The 22,834-nt window shown below is 38.0% G+C and overlaps 4 protein-coding genes and 1 long non-coding RNA gene across 5 annotated transcripts; 1 reads left to right on the forward strand and 4 right to left on the reverse strand.

Annotated features, from left to right (window-relative positions):
• Positions 1-33: 33 nt before the first annotated feature.
• On the reverse strand, positions 34-2,458 carry LOC121764514 (probable E3 ubiquitin-protein ligase ARI5). Its single transcript, XM_042160525.1, has 2 exons — positions 1,911-2,458; positions 34-1,324 (listed from the first exon to the last, which is right to left on the reverse strand). The coding sequence occupies exons 1-2, from the start codon at positions 2,456-2,458 to the stop codon at positions 34-36; spliced, it is 1,839 nt and encodes a 612-aa protein (XP_042016459.1).
• A 5,289-nt stretch (positions 2,459-7,747) lies between these two features.
• Positions 7,748-11,467, reverse strand: LOC121764515 (putative transcription factor bHLH107). Its single transcript, XM_042160526.1, has 2 exons — positions 11,319-11,467; positions 7,748-7,977 (listed from the first exon to the last, which is right to left on the reverse strand). The coding sequence occupies exons 1-2, from the start codon at positions 11,427-11,429 to the stop codon at positions 7,762-7,764; spliced, it is 327 nt and encodes a 108-aa protein (XP_042016460.1). The 5' UTR covers positions 11,430-11,467; the 3' UTR covers positions 7,748-7,761.
• LOC121763550 lies at positions 8,008-11,147 on the reverse strand. The gene is made up of 2 exons (XR_006042446.1): positions 8,813-11,147; positions 8,008-8,282 (listed from the first exon to the last, which is right to left on the reverse strand). It is a non-coding gene; the product is annotated as an uncharacterized LOC121763550 (long non-coding RNA).
• A 2,796-nt stretch (positions 11,468-14,263) lies between the features above and the next one.
• On the forward strand, positions 14,264-17,187 carry LOC121763576 (putative RING-H2 finger protein ATL36). Its single transcript, XM_042159622.1, has 3 exons — positions 14,264-15,022; positions 15,715-15,812; positions 16,539-17,187. The coding sequence occupies exons 1-3, from the start codon at positions 14,864-14,866 to the stop codon at positions 16,927-16,929; spliced, it is 648 nt and encodes a 215-aa protein (XP_042015556.1). The 5' UTR covers positions 14,264-14,863; the 3' UTR covers positions 16,930-17,187.
• A 970-nt stretch (positions 17,188-18,157) lies between these two features.
• Positions 18,158-20,659, reverse strand: LOC121764683 (cytochrome P450 77A2-like). Its single transcript, XM_042160704.1, has 2 exons — positions 19,088-20,659; positions 18,158-18,546 (listed from the first exon to the last, which is right to left on the reverse strand). Exon 1 carries the CDS (start codon positions 20,629-20,631, stop codon positions 19,090-19,092), a length of 1,542 nt encoding a protein of 513 aa, XP_042016638.1. The 5' UTR covers positions 20,632-20,659; the 3' UTR covers positions 18,158-18,546; positions 19,088-19,089.
• Between the last annotated feature and the right edge of the window lie 2,175 nt (positions 20,660-22,834).

Here is a 22,834-nt window from a genome sequence, read left to right on the forward strand (position 1 = left end):
ATGAAAAATGCTATAGATTTCCCAAATAAGTAACTACATATAAAAGGCCACGAACGAATACAAGATCGGGCAGGCGTTGAAGATGAAGAAGAAACAGATGATCAAGAGTGGGAGCATGAGCATGAAGTCCATATAATTTCCTGAGAAGATGTTATGCCCCCTCGACTTCTCAAGCTCGAAGTTGGAGTACTTACGCCTCTTTGGCTCCTCTGACTCTAAGCCTGAGTCAGAGGATAAAGAGTTTGAGTCGGAGTAGGAGTCGGAGTATTCAGAGTCTGAGTCGGAGCTAGAGTAGAAGTACATAAGCCTATTCGAGTTCATGTACCCGGGCCTTGTCTCAGAGCTTCTCTGGGGCTTGCTCGTCTTCGAGCTCCCAATATTCCCTTTCGAGTTCTCGTACCTGGGCCTTGTCTTAGAGCTTCCCCGGGGCTTGCTCGTCCTCGAGCTCCCAATACGCCTCTTCGAGTTCTCATACCCGGGCCTAGTCACAGAGCTTCTCTGGGACTTGTTCGTCTTCGAGCTCTCAACTTCAGTCAACCAATTCTCCGACGCCACAACCAAAGTATCAAAACACCTCCTCGTAACACGTGTTTGATTCAAAAGCTTCACCTCAAACACCCTAAACTTCTCCTCATCGACATAAACACCTTCATCGCCCATCTCCTCCTCCGCGCACCGCTGCAGCCTCTCCAACGCCGCCTCCGCCTCCCCCTGCAAGTACTCCAACATCACCGCCTCCGCCAAGTAATACCGAAACGCGTAGCTCCACTTGAGCACGCGCCGGCATGCCACAATCTGCTCCCACGCCGCCGCCACAAACCCCATTCTCCCGCCCCCGCACCGCACCCTCGCCCGCTCCAAATCCTCCACCGCCGCCTTCACCGACTTGTCGTAAAACTCCCACCTCTCGCGGTGGTGGGCGTATCTCCCCGCGTCGCTCGTTGGCAATATCTTCATCTCCCCCTTCTCCTCGGCCGCGTGGCAGCGGAAGGTGACGCCGTGGTCTCTCAATGGCGAGAGGCAGTTCCAGCAGAAGTTGAACCCGCACGGAGCAGCGCAGGTCATGAGGTCGCAGCCGTAGTTTTTCTGGATCGGGCGGTGGCATTTGGGGCACGGCTTCGTGTTGGAGACGATCCACTTGGCGCTCTTCGCCTCGGATTTGTTCATCTCCAGCCACTCCGCCGCCACCTTGCACGACACGGGGCGGTGGCTCTCTGCCGTGCAGAGGAAGCAGAAGGTGTGCGAGCAGGCGCAGACCACTTCGTGGATCGTGCTCCCGTCGAATTCGAATTCGATTGCTAGGTTGCATCCCGCGGCCGGGCACCTGAGAGCCGAACAAAATCAAATCAAACCAATTCCCAACAACCATGTATGTATGGATTCCTCTTTTTATATAGTCTTTCTTTTTTATTAAAATAAAAATTTTGGAATGACATTGAATTTTAATGAGAAATTTATAAAGTCTAAAAGATGAAAATAAAAACATGGAGACCTCATTAGTTTTAATGAGAAATTTGAAAAAAAATTAAATGAAAATAAGATATTACACTGTATATACACTGTTGACAGAATACATTTAGTAAATGAGACTTTTTAATCGAAACATATTGGATTATACACACATCTCATTCACCTTGGAATCTCAATCTACATCAACAAAGATTGAAAATCCTGACTCATTAATCAATTAGCGGATTGAAACAAAGATTGAAACATCAAAATCTCAATCTCAATCCATTTTAGATTCCACCTAAAATTCGACTCATGGAATAAACTAGCAAAAATTGAAACTTGGTGATTTAGTTAGCGGATTTCAAACTTTGTGGGATAGAACATATTTGGTGATGTAAATGATTTATCAGTCTCATTCATGCATAAAACAAATAAATACTCCATATCTGTAACAGTACCACTTTCGATTCGGATTCAATTCCACATAGGATCGCCGGAGATGGCGGCGGTATTTTCTAATTTTCAGACCCGGCGCGAATCTCTCCACCATTTCAAATGTCACAGCTGCTCCGCAGCCAGACTCCGGGCAGCGGAGCATCAAGCAGGCGGCGCCGTCGTTGATCGTGTTAGCGACGTAGCTACTCCAGCACTTTAAGCAGAAGAGATGGCCGCAGCCAGCGGAGGCCATTTTAGGGGGTAGAAATTTATCGAAGCAGATTTTGCAGATCGTGCGTTTCGACGTCGTCGATCCTTGCTGCGGCGGATCTACTACGGGGAGCCATTTGTTGCAGGCGGAGTGGAGGTCCCAGCTGTTGGCGAGGAGGAGGGAGCAGGCGAGGCCTCTGGAGACGGAGAGGGCGGCGGAGACGGTGGAGATGTCGCTTTCTTGGAGGTTTTTTATGTCGGTTTCGGTTAGGGTTTTGTAGGGTTTTTGGAGGTCGGCGGCAGCGGCGGTGTGGATGCTCTCCGCCCAATCGCCGCCGCGGATGTGGTGGAATAGATTCATGGGGAGTTTGGATTGTGGGAGTGCGAGTGAAGGTAGATTTAATTGGGGTTTTAGAGATATAGTGGTTTAGGGTTTTGATTCTATAGCTAAAGATATGATAAGATTTACTAGAATCCTAATGCCTATCGCTAAGCGGATAAGAGAAGTTTTGGGTAAAAAATATTTTAAAAAATTGAAGAGGAAATTAAAGCCAAAATTTGTTCAAACTTCAATCTCTTCTCTTGCCTACCTGAAAGTCTGATGTGTCATTCCTGTCTACCCGTGAAAGGGGAGTGTTAAAAACTCTTGTCTCACATCAACTTAGTGATGTTCCTAACTCATCTATATAAGTATGGATTATCCACCCCTTATAAGGCATTTTAAGGAGTGAGTGGCCAATTTCTAATATGGTATCAAAGCGGGCCCAAGTCGACGATGGATTCTCTTATCATGCCTACCCACGTGATGGAAGTCCGATGTGTCATTCCAGCCGACACGTGAGAGGCGTGTTAAAAACTCTTAAATCTTGTCCCACATCAACTTGGTGATTATCCTATTTCATCTATATAAGTATGAATTACCCACCCCTTATAAGGCCTTTTAAGGAGTGAGTGACTAAGTTCTAATAGTTTTGCGTTAGAATATAAGTCAGATAAAACAGATTATAGCTACATCATTCAAACATATGCTTAAAGGGGGGAAATGAAGTTAATTTACATGATGAGTTAAGTTGTCATGTTCTGATTAAGCTTTTCAATGTTGATTTCTCGACATGAACCAACATCGAAAGTTTTCAAAAAAAAAATCATATTTCAACACATAAATACCACTTAATATTTATTATTTTAAAATTATTTTGATTCAATAAAAATTTAAACTAAAGTTAAAATTTTCAAATAATAATCGTATTTTAACAATAATTATAATTTACAGCATTTATATTACAAGAATGGAGTGGAGGAAAGTTTTACACATAAAAAAGGAGTGATCTTTGGAAATTGAAATAATTACTCTACATTACAATGCCCACATTTCACACTCTATAAATCAGAGCACAAAAAGAGTTGAGAGCATATTTGGAAGTTAGAATCATCACAGTTTTAATAATGTTGATTATGCAGAATGGATTGATTATATGATCAAAGCATTAAGTAATTATAAAACAGAGCATTAAGTAATTAAAAACATGATAATTAACAATTTGGTAGATAATTATGCCTTTTTCTTGTGATTATAATTGATTATTTCTTTATCTATTTACTCCGAAGTGGTGAGCCCCATCTTTAACATTCTTACTTCATCATTTGAAAGGACATGTGATGAAAGGATTCGTACAAGTGTGTGGTTATGCAATTATTCATTTGTACAGTAGTAATTAGGAAATTGTAGATTTTTTAGTATTTCATAATCTTATTGTGTTTAGACAAGAAAATTGTGTCAAAACATCCATATTCTTTGGATCTAGATAAATGTAGAGGATTGGTAAGTAGTGAATCATTTACGAGCATTGTTGTCTATAAAAATGAGTTTCAATGAATTTTTATTGCATGGTTTAATAAATTACTATTCGCTCCCCGTTTTACAATAAAAGTCATATTTTGTTATTTCAGTCCGTCCCACAATAATAGTCATATTTCACTTTTATTATAAATGGTTAGTATACTTCACATTCCACCAACTTATTCTACTCACGTTTTCGTATAAATTAATACTCCCTCCGTCCGTGAAATGTTGTACAGTTTTGCCATTTTCGTCCGTCCGTGAAAAGTTGTCCACTTTACTTTTTTCCTATTTTTGGTAAATGATCTTTACTTTCTACTAACTCTTTACACTCACATTATATTATAAAATTAATATATAAATGTGAGACTCTCCTTCCACTAACTATTTCAACTCACTTTTTTCACATTTCTTAAAACACATGTCAAGTCTAACTTGGACAATATTTCATGGACGGATAACTAAATAGGACTCCTATTGCGGGACAGAGAAAGTAATACAATATATTTCTTTTTTAATTTAAAATCAAAGACAACTTTATTATATAGGACGAAATGTATCATTATTTGGATGTTTTCGCAGGAACCACGTACAATAGGCCACACTTTTGGCCGACGAGTACCTAATATTTAAAAAAAAATCAGTCTATCGAATTAACAATATTGCCCCACATTTAATTGGTCTGGCTTCGTGAGTTTTATTTTCTAGTACTATTATTTAAGATTGAATAAATGGAATCAATCTTCAAATCTTGATTTCACACTTTTTTTAGTTAATTTAAATTTTTTAAAAAATGAAAAACCTAATGCAACATTATTGTTGCCAAATTTAGATAAATATTAAGGTGTGTTGATAACATTCCAAAATGGCAAAATCTATAGTGGAAATTAAAATATTGTGTGGACCTATGTATATATATGGCATCCCATAACTTTTGACAAGTGGGCTTTGGTAGTTGCATTGCATATGATGGTCCAAAGTTGTGATTGATTTATGCCTCCTAACCCCACATAACCAACCCCAAAATTCCACAATTGTAATATTTAATTTTTATATTAATGCATAAACAATATTATATCAACAAATTAAGATTAAATAATCTTAATGTTTGTTACGGTCGGTCGTCTTTCCATTTTTAATAATAAACGTATATTAATTAGATTGGGAAACCCCCAAATTATGTGGGATAATAATGGATAAGATAAAGAAGATTTAATAAAACTCATTTTGCCCACAATTGGATCCGTCGCGATAATTAGTCGTAGTACTTAATAGAAGTAATACTCTTATTTCACTCGCGATACATTCAACCAAACTAATTAATTTAAAATTATAATAAAAGAGAAATGGTGATTTCACATTTTCACTCACAAAATTACTTGATTAAGGAAGGGGAGTACGATTACAATTTGTATGCATGATGATTAGGGAAAGGGACACACTCCCCAATTAGAGGATGTAACATTTCGAAATCAAGAAATGTCATCAAAAATTGTAGAATTGATATAATTTGTGGGTTGATTAAGTCCACTTCATATTGATGTACATATTTTAGTGGTGAGCCCCCCACCCAAAAAGTTAAGCTCCAATTATAGGTAATCATGTTAAAAATATTAGATGATAAAACCAGCTTGGTTGAGCACTAGTTACGATTTGATTTTGACCAATATATACATATTTTAGTCTTAAAATATATACATCTCGATGTATACGTGTAAAATAATAAATTATTAGTATGATAGTTGGTTTTATCAATTATTCTTTTTCTAGGATTTTAATCCATTTTCAAATAAGGTTCTTTTTTTTTACCTAGAACTATTTTTTAGTTAAACTTTCATATTGTTATTGAGTTTTCAATCAATTTTATTTTCATTTGATTAAGAGTGGCTATCTTCAATATATATATATATATCGTCCCATGTAATTGAGATTTAAAACTAATATATTTGTGTTGCTAATATCTTTATGCAAATGTAAAATACTCAAAATCAAGAATTGGCTAGTATAGTCCACCACTAAAAATTAACTACTAATAAACAATTAAAAAATATAACAATATTTGTATTCTTTTAACAGAATTAAGTACCAATCTCACGACTCACATAGATATACCAATGTCAAAGTCTATTTAATTACCATTTAATTGGGTGCTAACTGAAATGGTGTAAGCAATGAAGTATGAAAGATGATTGGATAACCTTAAATAATAGTACTAGGAATAACAAATTCTCAAACTACTCTTTAAATGATTCAACCACCTACTTTTGGTGAAAATATCAATTTACAATTAAAACTTTTGACTATTTTAGCTAAACCAAATATCATGAATTATTTCTAGTAGAGGGCTATAGAAGAAAAGTTTTAACTTCTTTATTAATACTCCTGCCGTCTTAAAAATAATAATATCTAATTTATCATTTTGGAACGTCTACAATTTAAATGTAATATAATTGGAATATTATTAAAAAAAAACAACACGATTTCCTTTACATCATGAATTTCATTACCCTGATTAAAGGCTTCTTTTTGTCTCTCCTTTTAACATCATGATTTGAACAAATTGATAGCCTGAATCATAATTTAGTGATTATATATTAATAATAAAAGTACAACTTTGGATCCCACATCATATATAGATATTTTGGAGGCCAAGAACAACATCATTGCTTGCTCCAATAAATAACAACTTTGGGCACCTTTTCAAAATATCTAAAGAATCGAGTTGATTTATTCAAATGACATCTTAAATGTCCATCATTATAAATTTAGAACAATGGATGGAAACTTCATATCATTATGTTACATAAAAATCAATATCTACTAGTTCAAGAAGGGACTCTTCAATTTGCAAATTCATTTTAGTGGCAATTTTATAGTAGTAAAAAAATGTTAATTAATGATCAATCAAATAACACCAAATATAAAGACATTAAATTCACAATTGCAAATATTTATTATTATCTACACGCGCACTACCAAATTTTCAAGGTAGTTCTGGTTAATACATTAGTATTATTAAATTTAAATTATACTCCTATTTGAAAGGCACTTCATTATTATATAGTTTTTCATTTTTTACTATTTTTTAAAAATTTATTTTTATTATTAGTTTTATATTATGCAATATTACTTTCAATTATTAACTTTAATAATAATATTATTTAATACTCCTTCCGTCCCCGAAGAATATGCACTTTGGGTGCGCCACGGGTTTTAATGCAAAATTGATAAAGTAAGAGAGATAAGAGAAAAAATAATTAAAATATTGTTAGTGGGAAATGAGTATAGTACACCCACCACATTAGAGAGAAAATAATTCTAAAATTGGAAAATGCATATTCTTGTGGTGGGACGGACCAAAAAAGAAAGAATGTATATTCTTGTGGGACGGAAGGGGGTAAATTTTTTTAAAATAAAAATGCTATTAACAGATATAGTGTATGAATAATTATTTCACTTTTTTGTAATATTGCTCACATAAAGACATTTCGAGGTGTGTAGGTGTATAAAGTTTAATTACAATTTTATTTGGCATTCAACAAGTCATTGTTGCGCATCAATGTGGAAATTATACTCCATATAAATAGAAGATCATCTTGTATAATATATATAGTTCACATTTAGAATGGTGACACTAGTGACGGTAGGTATATATATATCCCTATATAGATCCATGATCAATTGAGATTTTTAGGCTAATTGAGAAATGAGATGCAATCTCAGCCACTCATTTTTATTAAATGAGTGGTCCAGAATTTGCCACATGAAAAATATTTTTAGATTAATTAATTATAAAAGGGCAGAAAGGTAATTTCATATTTTAATTAGGGATTGTGAGGGTGCTGGTGTGTGTGCTTCGTGAAGTTGGCTTCAACAATGGTGGCTTCCAGCGCTTTCAGAGCGCTCCCGATCTCCGCGAAGAGCTCCGGCCGATCGTCGCAACAGATCGACGACTTGATCTGCTCCGATCCGTCTTCAATCTGATCGACGATGTCACGACCGCACTTTGCTAATGATAGTAAAAGTGGGAAAATCCGTGACTAATAAGCGGAATTAACGAAACGAGGAAATAACTCAAGGGACTTGCCGAAAGGCCAATCAATTGATACCACAAATTAGAAGCCAAGTATTTGATTACAGGATCTCAACATAGAATCATTCATCATAACAACCAGATCAGAGTTCGAAGGTGAGACAATAAGCTTCTCACTTAACGAAATAAATGCAGCGGAAAGAGGTCCCTACTAAGCGACTTCGTGTATGAAGACACGAATCGCCGAGAAATCCACAAGCTTATTTAATAGCATCGACTCCGATCAATTCCTCCTTCAACTTGACGTTCAACCTGCACATTTATAAATACATGCAGGGCTGAGTACAGGAGTACTCAGTGGACACGTGCCAAAAACAAAACATACATACATAAGTTGTCATCCATCCACAGTATCACACGGGGGTTTTCTTAAAAGGCCCGAGCATACTAAATTCTTTTGTGATCTTAAAAGTCCGACTGATCAGTCTAAGTTCTTGGTATTCCCTCCCTGTCTGAGAAACCAGTGCCGTGAAGGTGGCCACCTTCAACGAACACCATCGCCGGCCAACCTCTCTCTAGGATGGCTCCCAGCGCTCGCGCGTATAAGTCTGTGTTGGGATTTTACCCACTCTCAGACCCGAATTCGTTATCAATTTTGTTGGCATCGCCAAACTCCCGGCATATAGCCCTCACAGACAGGTATCAAAACAAATATTTTATGGCATGACAACAACTTTAAAAGAGATGATCACATCTTCATTTTTTCAGAAAAGATATTTCATAACTTCAAAACATTTGCTTTATATCCACACTATAGTGCTGGATATTAAAAGAAAGCCCACCTGTTATGCTTATCTCCAATTAACAATTCCTCGTTCGGCCTCTCTTGCCCCTTGAACAAATTCCTTTAGAAATAAATAGCGTAAAACGCTAATTAATATTCAAACTATTTTTCTGAGAAAAGAATGCATGCATCCTATCCCTTAGTCTCGGCTTAAAGGATTCTTCTTAAATCTTAACTGGGCTTTGTTGTACGACAACACTTAAATTATTCCGCTCACTAATTTGGAGAATTTCTATTTTCTCTTAATTAAATATGGATTCTTAAAATCCCTTCTTAAATTCCTTCTTTTTCGGATTTTTCTTAAGGCCGCCCATGGCGTCGCGGGGCGACGCCGGTCGGCTTTCGCGTCTCCGCTTTAATATTTTCCGTCTTCGGGAACTTAGTAATGTATTCGGGAATTAATTAGTTAAGCTCCAAGCTCAATTCCTTAATTTAATTCCACTCCAACCATATTAATTTCCCAAGTCCACTAATTTAATTTCTGGCCCAACACAGTTTATTAAAGTGGCCAAAGTTAAATAAATTAGAGTGGCCCAACTGAAAAATAGCCCATTCTCCTTCTCCTCTTTCTTTTATTGAATTCTGGGCCCAATTAATTTTATTAATGAAATGGCGCACTCCTCACCTCTCTTTTTCCTATCCCTTTCTTTCTCTCCCACGTGAACTCCCCATTTCCCCAAATCTCCAACTTGAGAAAAAAAAAAAGAAAGAAGACAGCGTCTTCTTCTTCACGCCCCAACAAATGGAATCACTTCCACCATCTCCGTCTCCTTTCTCCTTCTCGCATCTCCGGCGAGAATCGCGCCTCCTCTGTGTCGCCGCTCCAGAGTCGGCCTCTGCCTCTTCTCCCTAAATCCCCCAAATTCTATTTCTCAAATTAAGTCTTAGGGATTTCTCCCAATTCAATCGAGCACAGTGGCGTCGACTCTCCTTCGTCCACTCGGCGAAACTGCTGCTGTCTCGACGGGCTCCGGAGTCCGTCGGTGCATGCTTCCCTCTCCACCGCGCCTCCTCTCCCTTCGTCGGTATCGGGGACCTCTCGGCCACCCAACGGCAGGGCTGCCGCCTGCTGCGTCGCCGTCGCCGTCCACCGCTCTCGGCTTGCCTCGCCGGCCCAAGATAAGTCCTCTCCCCCTTTCCCCTTTTAATACCGTTAATTAAGCAGCGGCCATGCATTCTTCATTCAATAATTAACGGATTCTTGCGGGGTCGTTTAAGAAAGCTCGGGAGAAGTTTGCTATCTATCCTCATGTTTATTGATTTGGGGTGCTTTTGTTACTGTGGTGCATCCTATTGAGTTGCTATGAGTTATCAGAATTTCTTTGGTGTTTGATCGATACAGTAGCACGCATGCTAAGGCTTAGCTTACTACATTCTTGTCTTGCCCATGATCTATCTTATGGTAATCTATGTTCTTTGAGCTATGCACTTGCCGCCTATTATGATGCAAAAGGGTGGGTTATCGAGTTACCTTGCTCGGTGAACCCCTTCGGCCTGCCCTTCTCACTGTCGCTGCTCCGCGCCGCTCCTTGCTCCGCTGCACTCCCTTGCCTTGCGAGAATTTGGCAGAGAAAGGGTGTGTGGAGTGGGGAGGGATGGGCGGTATTTATAAGCCACTCCTTTGGCTTCTTGTGGCAAAGATTTGGGGCATTGATCCAAATTTGGTTACAATCCTCAGCCCCCTTTTGAGTTACATGTTTAAGGGAATCCTACCCAATTGATGAAATCCTTGGGGCTGATGTGCCATTTCCGGCTAAAACTCAGCTTGCCTTTGAGTTTTGTGATAAGGTGGTTTGTTCCATAATTGTGTAAGTTTGGGGACTGCTTTTTCCTTGGCAATTCCCTATCTTCCTCGGCTCTTGTGGAGGGTCAAACATTTCCCTTATTTGTGCTTGTTGCTGAGGTCATGAGACTTGTTCAAAAATGGTTCTATTTCCATTTGGTGAGATTCTTTGGCAGCCCCAAATCATCCCTATGGCAGCTTAGTGGCTGACCTATATAGCCCTACTATTCCTCATCTTCAAATGGAGCTTGCCTCTCTCCTTCCTTTATTTGTGAGTTCCAAACTAACCCCTTTTTGGTGTAAATTTGCAGGTACCAGGCTGTCATTTCCTTGGAGTTCTTGGGGCTGGAAATCGAGAAGGGTTGGAGGGAAAGAGAGAAAGAAGACTTCCTCTTGAAGCTCTTATTTTCTATATTACTTTAGCAAATTCCAAGATTTGTATTGTTCCTTTCATACATGTAAGCATGTACTATTAGCATCTCCATATTTCCATGTAATTGTATCTTCAAGTGAAACTTTAATAAAAGCATAGCTCTTATTTTTTTTTATCCTTGCATAAAATTCCATTGCACTTTGTTTTTCTCAAGATAACATTCAAAAATAAAATTCGACGTCGGGGGTTTCAAAATTCTACGTCTTCCGGACGAGACTTAATCGAGCTAAAAATTCTGACTTAATCATAACAACCAGATTAAAAGCCCGGGGCGTCACAGACGATTACCTCGTCGATCTCGCTCGGCACGCCGCTGCTGATTTTGCTCGCCTCCTTCGCCCTCTGCCGCTGCTCCTTCACGTGATCCACCACGTGCCCCAATGGCGCCGCCTTGTCCATCTATATTGATCGGAATCGGTCAATTCAGTGAGAATTTTGATTCGATTTTGATTCGATTCGAGAGAGACAGAGAAATAGGGGAAAATACCTTTTCGGATTTAGGGATGAGTTTGCGGAGAGTTGAGCGATTTAGGGATGAGTTTGCAGAGAGTTGAGCGTTGATTCTGTCTCTGCGGCGTTTCTCGGATGTTGTTTATTTGTTGAAAATCTGCGGCATTGGCTGTTGGTTTTTGGGTGAACAAATTTGCTGCTGACATTATATTGAAACTTCAGTTGTAGACATTTGCTGTTGACATGTTGAAATGTAGGAGATGCTGGTTTGTTGACATTGTGAATTGAAGATGAAAATTTAAGAAATTTAGGATGACATTTTGTAGGTGCCTTTGGAGGTCTGTTGACATATTGACATTTTGTTAGTAATGTCTACGTACTATACCCTAACCCCTAAGCTTATTAAACCCTTAGGGGAAACAAGAAACGTGTGTCGAACATCATAACATGGTACATCTTATTCGTATGCATTGCAGTTCACATATTGTGCATTATATAGTTAATAACATCCATTACTCGTGACAATTTGGTGAATTATTCGTATCGTTTTATAATTTGTTATTAATGCGTACGTACTATACCCTAGCTCCTAAGCTTATTAAACCCTTAGGGGAAACAAGAAACGTGTGTCAAACATCATAACACAGCACATCTTGTTCGTATGCATTGCAGTTCACAAATTGTGCATTATATAGTCAATTATATCCATTACTCGTTACCATGTGAAGATTACATACGTGTCTACGTACTATACCCTAGCCCCTAAGCTTATTAAACCCTTAGGGGAAACAAGAAACGTGTGTCCAAACATCATAACATGGTACATCTTATTCGTATGCATTGCAGTTCACATATTGTGCATTATATAGTCAATTATATGCATTACTCGTGACCATGTGGTGCATTATTCGCAGATACCAAAATGTGGCAGTTACTTTTCCGTCAAATGTCAATAATAACCCTGTAATGCATACAACCACCTTCTATAATGCAGCACGGAACCAGTTTTATAGAATCAATCTGATCCGTTGATGCCTTAGATCTAACGCGTAATATTAAGAAGGAAAAAAGATCTAAGATGTGAAAAGGAGAATAACGCTCCCCTATCACTATATACACACTTATAATTAATAACTAATGCTAACTTAATAATGTATGAGACTTATAAGGAAAAAATGAGAGAACAAACATTGATAGACAGGCCTGAGAATTACAATTCACATAGAAAATAATTGTTGTGAAATCATACAATAATATTTAAAGAACAAACAACAATAATAGAATATCATACAATAGGGAAAATCTATATAAATATTTTTATAAGATTAGATTTTTTTTAAAATGCTCTTGAGGATGGTGTGGGAAAATAAATATATTTATGTGGTTGAATATCCATATATCTTGTAATCTTCTCGAATCTATTTGAAATATTTATAAATCAAGCTTCTGTAAATTAAATTTAGTTGGTAGATATCTCATATCTTAATTATTAGTACTATCATTTTATTAATTCGGTGACGTCAATTAATATTTATTATTAGGGTTTAAAGAGAATATGATTACGTGTAATATGAAGTGTGATTAAAAACTAACACAATCGCATCGAATCTTCTAGGTTTAATTTTGTTTAAATTAAATGTTCTCATCGGTTGGAGACTTGGAGTATATTGCTTTCCATACATCCTTTTAAAAATTTAATCTTTGTGGAATATAATTATTAAGTATAAACTTTAATTCGAATGGTACATGTTAAAGCCTCAACTAATAGGTACCACCGACCTTATAGTGGCCAAACGTATGAAATTATACATTTAGGGGTGTTCGGTTTGTAAGATTGTATCCCGTGATTAAATATGTAGTGTATTTGGTTCATGAGATAACTTAATCCTAGATGGATAATTATGGGATAATTATGGGATAGCCAACCCCCTATGACTAAAATAATCTCATAATTCAATCCTAGATTATATGTTGGTATTATTTTATCTAGGAAACCGAACATAATGAACTTTAAAACTTAAAAATACCTAATCTAATCGGCAAAAAGCTATGAATCTCAATTATCTTATTTTAATATGTGGCGGATTAAGCTTTATGTAGTCAAATTGAATATAAGAGTGGGATCATAAAATTTTATTAAAAAAAAATCACCTTAAATATTTAAAATTGAATATAAGATTGGGATCATTTGCAAAATTTTATTAAATAGAAAATCACCTTAAATATTTAATTTTAGTACCTTTTTGTAACGAAAAACCATCAACCTTATAACACACTCTTATCAATTTTTCACAATCACAATAAATTACCAAATTTATGACGGGCATTACGGCACGGGTTATTATCAAAAAAGGTAGATATTAATATTTTTAGTATAATTTAAATATGAGATCATTGATTTTGGATTGTGATCAATTGCTAATTAATTAACAATTCGAGATTATTGATTATAAGTTGTGATCAATTGCTAATAATTAAAAATCTTTTGATATTAAACTAAAAAATTTAGTGGTTGATAGATTATATTTTAAATTTAAATAATTATTAAATAAATTTAGAAGGTATTAAAGTTCATTCATATAGTAGTTGTGGATTGGACTACTTAATTCTCTATTTCAACACGCCCCCACTGATCATACTTGTAAATTCAGTAGTGCTTTTTTTAGGTAAAACATTTAGAATTCTTTTCGTCAGTGCAAAAAGTGAAGTGTGTATTTTAAGTTTCAGCCCATCTCTATAAATACTACACATACATTTATATTTCTGCAATTGACCATAAAACATATCATCACCAAGAAAAAGTGTATCAAAGTAGAGAATTTATTCAATTTCTTGTATAATTTTCCTACTTTTTTACTTCCTACTTTCCTATTCTGCCCAGTTTCATTTCAATAAGTTTGCTTAATTGTCATCAGCCATTCATCTCTCTCTCATTCTTGAAACTGTATTGACTATTGACAATTGCTCTGTACTCCCACTTTAACTTTCACTGTTATTCTGTCTTCCTCCTTCCTCCACCTCGGGGTCTCTCCACCTTCCACCATTAGCTTTTCCCCCATTTTTAAATGTAAACTCCCAACACACCATGCCACACACACACCAGGTAGAGCAAATAGGGCTGCAAAGAATTCTGGGGGTGTGAAACCCAACATAAAGATTGGATTTTGAGAGAGAAAGATGCAATCTTTTTGAAATTTGATTGTAGTAGGGAGAGTTTATTTGTTGGCTGCAAGTTTCGTTGAAAAAATTCATCCGGGGTTTGCAGAAGTGGGACAGAGAGAATGATTCTTGGATTAGTGGGACAGTAGTGTCAGTACATAAAAAACAAAACAAACGAAAAACTGAATTTTTTTTTGGTTGAAAAAGTGGAAGAAGGCATAAAAATGATATCTTCAGGCATAAATTTGGTGATGACAGTGATTGGATTCACAGTCAGTACCTTGTTTATAGTGTTTGTGTGCACGAGGTTAATTTGTGCAAGAATTCAGCTGAATGCTTCAAGAAGGTCTTTTGCCAGAGCTTCTGGATCTGATTTCAGCATTGTAAGCATATTTTCTGTTTTTTGGTTTTTTGATTTGGTTGCATATGTGACATAAACCAAAATCTTGAATTTTCTTTTCATCACACTTTTGGGAATTTAGACAGTTTTTGCATTTAAATTTGCTGTCATGTCTTGCTGTGTTGGATTATTCTCCTAATCTTAGTTGTCTTTGGATACTTTGTGTTTCAAATTGGAAGTTTGGACAGTTTCTCAGTTGGAATTTTTCCCATGACTTTTTGTTGCAATTGTTTATATTAGGCTTTCAAATAGGGAATTAGTTTCTGCATATGTGTTTCAAATTGGGAGTTTAGACTGTTTTTGGCATATGAAACTTGGTGTCATCTCTTGCTGTGTTGGATTATTATCCTATTCATGTTTGGTGTGATTGTTTGTCTTTGGCTGCTATGTGTTGCAAATTTGGAGATTGGACAGTTATCAGTCGGTATATTTGTCGTATGACTCTTCGTTGCAATTGTATTTATTAGGCTCCCATATAGGGAATTAGTTTCTGTATATGAAAATAAGAACTGTTGATCTTTAGCATCTCCAAACTTAGTCTATTTAGACTGGATTCGTCGAATCAAGAGTTTTTACCAGCACTGTTTGTTTTTGTTTGATCTGATGTAGTTGTGTAATTCATTCGATAAGCACTAGTATGATTGTCTCTGACTCGATTGTTGTGTGTTTCAACAGTTGGAAAGGGGACTTCATGGAATCAAGCCGCTCGTAGTAGCCAATTTTCCCACGAGAAAGTACCAAGACCTGTGCTTGACATCGAAAGAAAATGCTCAGTGAGTTTTGTGATATCCTGTGGTCATTTCTCCACCATGAGTATATGTCCCTTGGTTCGTTTCGTTAGGAACAAATTCTGTTGCTTTAACATTTGTTCTCCGGATATGAGAATCTTCTTGCATTGTTAACATAGTATGCTTACTTGGTTATATTGAAATAGTGCTTTATGATACTAAGGCGAATCTCTTAGGTCCGGTATGTGAAAAAGTTCGATTTAAGCTATATATCAGATGATGTTTTGGTAAATTTGACGTTGCTTTACATATATCCTGTGTGGTATGGTGTGGGATGGACGGGGTAGGCCATTCTTGTCGTGATGAATCCCGGATTTAGCCATGATAGAATTATTAGAAGCCGAATCCATTGGAAGGATGAGGAAAAACAGAGACGAGCTAACTTAAGACGACAAGATACATCTGTCTAGGCAAAACCAGAGAGAAGTCTCAAACATGATGCTTATTAGCTATCGAAGGGATACTTATTCATCGTTCGAACACTATTTGGCGCGTTTATGATGCTTAATTTCAACTTAGAAGAACATGCTTGTTACTGTGTTTTCTGACATTGTAGAAATATTGTTTGAAGATTCTCAAAATGCTAACATTTGTAGGAATATTGGCACTTTTGGTTTGAATTAATAGTGTCTAAATACATCTCTAAGAATTCGTCATTGTTTTACTCTTGTTGTTGCTTTCATTGAATCAAGAGTGCACAAAATGTTGCAGGTGCTCGATTTGTCTGTCCGAGTATCACGGAGAGGACTCGCTCCGTTTCCTACCCCTCTGCGGACACTCCTTCCACGCAGCGTGCATCGACATATGGCTGCAGCAGCACTCCACGTGCCCGGTGTGCAGAGTCTCGCTTCGTGAGCTTCCCGAAAAAAAGTGGTTCATGCAGCCGATGTTCAGCTCAGCTGTCCGGTCTCAGCAGCCTGTCAACGCGCACTACTGTCACTGCATGGCAAACGGCCCAAGGCCCGAGTCTCTGTCCCACAACAACCTCTCGGTGCACCCCTCCGTTCAGGAGGACCGTTGTCGGCCAGAGGCGGATCCAGTCCACTTCGGAGACGCCAAAGAATCGGGAAATGTGAAAACCGGGACCCCGTCCGATCGGTGAGTGAGCATTGGGAGAAGTTGATGCTTTGTTTTAATATGTCTATGCATGTTGTTGTTGATTTTAGGGTTCTTGTGAATATGGAATTAGTGGTATTCCTCCTCTCTATCTTTCTCTTTATAGATTTATTTGATTTTGTGTTTGTGATTTTAGAAAGGCAGTTTTGTTAGTTTAGTTAGAAACAAATGTATTAATATAGATATAGTTATGGACTTGAAGCCATGTTTGATGTTTCTTTAATTTCTTGGTTTGCCTTGTGTAGATAATATTCTGGTAAATTAATTTTGGGGCCTAACACCTAATGACAAAACCACTATGTATAATTGCAATTAAAGAAGCTATTATCATCTTGGATGAAACAACAATAAAATCTACTAGTGTCGTGACAATATTAAAGAAAGATAGGAGTATAATAGTATATGATTAGAATGATATTAACTAAAGAGTATGCTTCTAGACTTATCTTAATGAAAGAGAAAGTAATTGGAAAAAACAAATAAATGCCCTCATGAGCTATTCCAACCATCAAAAAGGTGAAAATTTAATAAATTATAATACCTACTTTCTTCATGTGGCGTTGTCTTTTTGTGAGAATTGGTTGTATACTTGTACTCCACCATGTGCCACAATTTTAAGTTAGGGAGAAATAAAATTTACTCGAAGTCGATTTATTTTTTCAATACGATTTATTATTTCAATACTCCCCGTCCACAAAAAAAAATTAAATAAACTTATTTTAATGTAATATAATTAGTAAAGTAAAAGAAATAAAAAAAATTGTGAAAAAATGTTCATGAATTGTAAGGGTCTATATTATAAATAATGACTGGGTAGGATTATTATTTAGTAAAAAAATTCCATATTTAAACTTAGTCTAATTTTAGAAGATAATTTAAAAGAGTAAAATTAGTTTATTTTTTTTTATAACGAATGGAGTATAAAATTATCTTGTACAAGTAAAAAACGACAGTGAGTTTTGAAATGTATGACCTTATGAATGTATTATGAAAATGTCAAAAGATTGGATATACATCAATTCATCTGATACGAGCCCCGTACAAGAACCACACCAGCCGGTGAGAGAGACAGCACGGGAGACCGCGGGGTCGGAGGAGACGTCGACGATTCTGGTAAAGGATAAGCAGCCATCGATCGCGACGACAAAGGGGAGGAGAAACCGACGCCCGCCAGACACGTTTGGAGATTACGTTCCAAAGTAGTGATAGGATTATTTCTTTCCTTTTATTTATTTCTTATTTTTGGATATTAGTTATTTTTATTATTCAATTACATTGAAGAGTCGAGCGTAATTATAAGCTCTGTTTCGGGTTTTCTTTGTTGGTTCTTTCTCGAGATGAACTAGGATTAGGAGTCAAACCAACCCTAGGGTCCTTAGTATATAAATAGGGCTATGTTCATAAACTTTATCATCAATGAAAATTACGTTATTCTGCCCACAAAAGAACGAACATATTTCTAACCCTAGTTTGCCGCTGCCCGACGGAGAACATCCGCGCACAGCCTCAACTAGAACCGCCGTTGATCCTGTTGCAGCAGGACGCCGGGAGTGACTTTGATCGCCGAGCAAGCCAGCCGCCGATCGCCGTTAAGGACCAAGACCTTAACATCATCATAATCAATTAATATTGGAAGGTCTGAAAATGCTAAGTAGTGAGACATGAACCTGTATTAGGCCTTCAAAAATTGCACTTTTGATTTTGATGTGTACCCAACAAAATCACAATAAATTTGATGTGATCTAAATTTCGACAATCAACTTTTGAGCATCATAATAAATGAGGTGACCCCCCATATATTGCATTACTAAATGAATATGAGCATAAGATTAAGTACAAAAAATGATTATTAATTTGTTTTAGGTGAATTGATTTTACTAAATTGGAATTAAGGATAACATAGCTAATTCTGCCCAAGTCTTGAAATGTGTAAGTTGCAAAACATATTTAGAAAAGCAATATTCTTATTTGAGTGCTTCTCATCTAAATGTCCTAATAGTAACATAAATTGCAACTAAATACACATATGATACAATAAGACCAAGTCAACCAAAATAAACTCTCCACATTCATAAAACCTAACCCAAAATCAAAATTAATTAAGACAAAAAAACAACAACAAAATAATTACCAAGCAAAATTACCATCATGCCATCGGAGTGATCTTAGCCCTCAAACTATTCTTCATCACCACCGTAAACTCCAACTTCTCGCTAAAATCCACTTTCCCCGAATCCGGATAACCCGCCCACCCGAATTCCTGGACCATCCGGGCCAGCATCAAATGCACGTGCACGGTCGCCATATTCAAACCGGGGCAAATCCTCCGACCCATCCCAAACGGTATCATCTTAACCCCCTTCACCCCGGTTATATCCGCCTCCTCCCGCCCCTCAAAAAACCGGTCCGGGTCAAACTTCTCCGGGTTGACCCACAATTTCGGGTCATCCGAAATACCGGGTAAGAAAATCTCCACATTCGCATCCGTCGGTATATCGTAACCCGCCAATTTCGCGGGCTCGGTCACCGCGTGGGTCAAACTAAAGTAAGTCGGCGGGTGCTTCCGCAGGAGCTCCTTCACGACGGCGTTCAGGTACGGCATCCTCTCCACGTCCTTCTCGTCGACCTTCCGGTCCCCGACCGTCGCCCGGATCTCGTCGCGGAGGCGCGTCTGGATCGACGGATTCTCGATCATCCGCGCCACCGCCCACTCGATCGCGGCCGCCGTCGTGTCGGTCCCGCCGTTCAGAAACTCCGAGCACAGCGTCACGATCTCCGCGTCGCTCGGGGTCGACTTCCTCCCTTCGATGCTCAAATCAAAGAGAGTGTCAAGATAAGAAAACGAGGCCATGCCGGCCGTGGCCGTCGCGCGGTCTCTGACCGCGCGACGCCGCTTCTCGATCAGAGGGACTAGGGTCTGGATCTGGTCGTTGCGAACCTCCCAGACCCTTTTCCTCTGCTTCGAGAAGAAAGGGCTCAGGATGGGAAGATAATCATCCAATCTCGGATCGAGAACAATCAACACCGCCTTCATCAGATCATCGATTTTCTCAATCAATTCCTCATCCATTTCAACTCCAAAGCACATTGATAGTAAAATGCAGAAAACAGCAAATCTAGCATTCCGGAGAACCCAAACCGCCCCGCCGTTCTCCGCCGCCTCGGACTTCAACCGATCAATCAGCCGATCCATGGCCAATTCACGTGCGGATTTGAATTCCTTCAATCTCGTGGCGCTGAGCATGTTCTGCACCATGTTGCGGCGGAGGGAGCGCCAGACGCCGCCGTAGACGGCGGCGTTGACGGTGAATTTGTCGCAGCTGAAGATGGCGCGGGTGGGATTCTCGCGGGGGCGGGAGGCGAAGAGCTGGCCCTTGGAGTTTAATGCCTCGTGCACTAAATCAGCATCGCTGAGGATGATCATTGTTCGGGTTCCCATATGGAGGGTTATGATGGGGCCGTATTTGGGGATTAATTCGCGGACGTATTGGAAGAAGGGCTTGCCGGAGCGGGCGACTTGGAGGAGGTTGCCGACGACGGGGTAGCCCGGGGGGCCCGGGGGGAGGCGGAGCTTTTTGGAGGAGGAGGAGCGGGAGAAGGCGAGGAGGAGGGCGGAGAGGAGGAAGGCGAGGGCGGCGAAGAGGAGGTGGTAGTAAGGGGAGAGAGAGGAGGAGAGGAGAGAAGCCATGGTTGGTTGAGGAATGGGAGTGTTGGGGAGTAGGGGTTTGTTATATGAATGGTTGACGGCTGGAAATTACAGGTGGGGATTAATGAGGCTGTTGAATTTTGTTTTTTTTTTCTTTTTTGTTGGAATTAGTTGTTTGTTTAGTTAGCGACGGGACAGAGTCAGACATTTTATGTTGAGAGAAACGGTTTTTACTCGAAAGAGTGACGGAGTCGGATGTTTTACGTTGAGATTAAGAAGATATTTCATGGTTTCTCTAAAAATTGATAGAGTTGGATACTTTATGTTGAGAGTTAAGGTTTTTACTCTGAAGAGTGACAGAGTCAGGCATTTTACGTTGAGATTAAGGTTTTTACTCTGAAGAGTGACAGAGTCGGGCATTTTACGTTGAGGTGAAGAGAATATTTAACATTTTTTTTGTAGAGTGGTGAAGTTGAACATTTTACGTTGGGAATCAATACGACATTACATCTTTTTTTTCTCTGAAGAGCGACAAAGTCAGATATTTCACGTTGTTAGTATGCCTTGAATCTGTATAGTTTGGCCAATAAATCATTTCACGGATTCTTTTGTGAATTTTACTTCAAATTAGAACACAAATTTATCATAAATTCAACAAATCTATTTTTTTTAAGGATTCAGGATTTCATGTTGAAACTAATAAGACATTTAATACTACGTAGTATTTTTTTTATCTGAAAACTGATAATTTATGTTGATTTCAAGAAGACATTTCTACGAAATTCTACATAAAATTAAACCACGAATTTGTTAAAAATTCAAGAACTTAGGAAAGATATATTTTTATCACTAACTTGGTGATGTAGGTGAGAAGTAATGAAGGGTATTGGATTTTGATTTTGATTTAATAAATTGTGGTTGTGGTTAATGGTTGGTTGTTATGTGAATATTAGCTTTTGGGATTTGGCTTTCGTTTCTTGTTTGACGTTGTATTTCATTAATTAATGCTCTATATGCTGCATGTGATAAAGTGTATATGGAGAATTTTATGAATATTGTGTGTGTGTGTGTACCAATTGGGATATAAGAGATTTTTTTGTAAGTTTTAATAAGAAGAATAATTTTAATTTAATAGTTTTATTTAATGTTCAAATATCATCATAATAGCACATTTTTCAGGTGAATCAGTTCTTTTAATTAAATCACAAGTAGATGAATTAATTTTTATTTTAAATAAAAACTATGACAAATCACATATTTATTGAATTGCACCACACATATTAACTGTGTGGATTAATATAATATAAATAAATTACTATTGATTTTATTTAATACTTTAAATCTGTACTTTATTATATCCTTTTATATATTTGAAAGAAAAGATGATTTGACTCCATTGAAGAGTATAACATTCATAAGAAAATCTATATTGTTAGTTAAATCAGATATTTTACTAAATAGGAACTAAGAGCATCCGCAGCGGTGGCGGTTGGCGCCACCGCCGTCCGTGCCAGCGGCAAGGCGAAGAACCGCCGCCGCTGCAACCGCGCCGCTGGCACGGCGCTGCTCGATGTATCGAGCACGTCCGTGCCAGCGGACGCACACGTGTCACTCTCCCATTCGCCAACGGCATAGCCGTTGGTTTCAAACAATTTTTTATTTTTTTTTTTAAAAAATCGGTTTTTTATTAAAAAACCGATAAAAAATAAAAAAAAAATTTTCACTTCCCCAAAAAATTATATCCGTTTATAACCGTTTTTCCCCACTTTTTAATTTTTTTTTATTTTTTTACCCCAAAAATACACACTTTCATCTATAAATACCCCCAATTTCACTCCAAAAAATTCACACTTTCACTACACAATTCTCATCATCATTCTCTCATCTCCATTCTCATCTTCAATCTCTCATATCCATTTTCATCTTCCTCTCACACCCTACAACACCACTATGTCCGGTAACGACGACAACCCAAGCGGCTCTCACGGTTGGAACCCCGAATGGTTCGGTTCGCAACCGTTTCCTAGTCCGGAAACGGAATATTCGGCCCCTCCTCTCACCCAAGATTCGGGCGTTCCGAGTGGCTACCGGCCATACCCAATCGACGATCAAGGTGCCTCCGATGGGCGCTACGGGTGGACACCGGAGCCTAGGCCTCGCGCCCCTTCCCAAATGCCGAATCCTCCATCTCGCGCCGGTGTCCGCACACCGTACTCACCGGCGGAGATGGAAAGATTGTTCAAGG

This window comes from Salvia splendens, chromosome 14 (genome assembly GCF_004379255.2).
Source record: "Salvia splendens isolate huo1 chromosome 14, SspV2, whole genome shotgun sequence".
Classification (NCBI taxonomy): domain Eukaryota; kingdom Viridiplantae; phylum Streptophyta; class Magnoliopsida; order Lamiales; family Lamiaceae; genus Salvia; species Salvia splendens.

Excerpts from the sequence above, each read along its gene's own strand:
- LOC121764514 (XM_042160525.1), bottom strand. The coding sequence starts at position 2,458 with ATGAATCTATTCCACCACATCCGCGGCGGCGATTGGGCGGAGAGCATC. Across the intron at positions 1,325-1,910 it reads TTGAATCCGAATCGAAAGTG|GTGCCCGGCCGCGGGATGCA; the intron begins GTACTGTTACAG and ends TTCGGCTCTCAG.
- LOC121764515 (XM_042160526.1), bottom strand. The coding sequence starts at position 11,429 with ATGGACAAGGCGGCGCCATTGGGGCACGTGGTGGATCACGTGAAGGAG. Across the intron at positions 7,978-11,318 it reads TGCCGAGCGAGATCGACGAG|TCACGGATTTTCCCACTTTT; the intron begins GTAATCGTCTGT and ends TCCGCTTATTAG.
- LOC121763576 (XM_042159622.1), top strand. The coding sequence starts at position 14,864 with ATGATATCTTCAGGCATAAATTTGGTGATGACAGTGATTGGATTCACA. Across the intron at positions 15,023-15,714 it reads CTGGATCTGATTTCAGCATT|TTGGAAAGGGGACTTCATGG; the intron begins GTAAGCATATTT and ends GTGTTTCAACAG. Across the intron at positions 15,813-16,538 it reads ACATCGAAAGAAAATGCTCA|GTGCTCGATTTGTCTGTCCG; the intron begins GTGAGTTTTGTG and ends AAAATGTTGCAG.
- LOC121764683 (XM_042160704.1), bottom strand. The coding sequence starts at position 20,631 with ATGGCTTCTCTCCTCTCCTCCTCTCTCTCCCCTTACTACCACCTCCTC.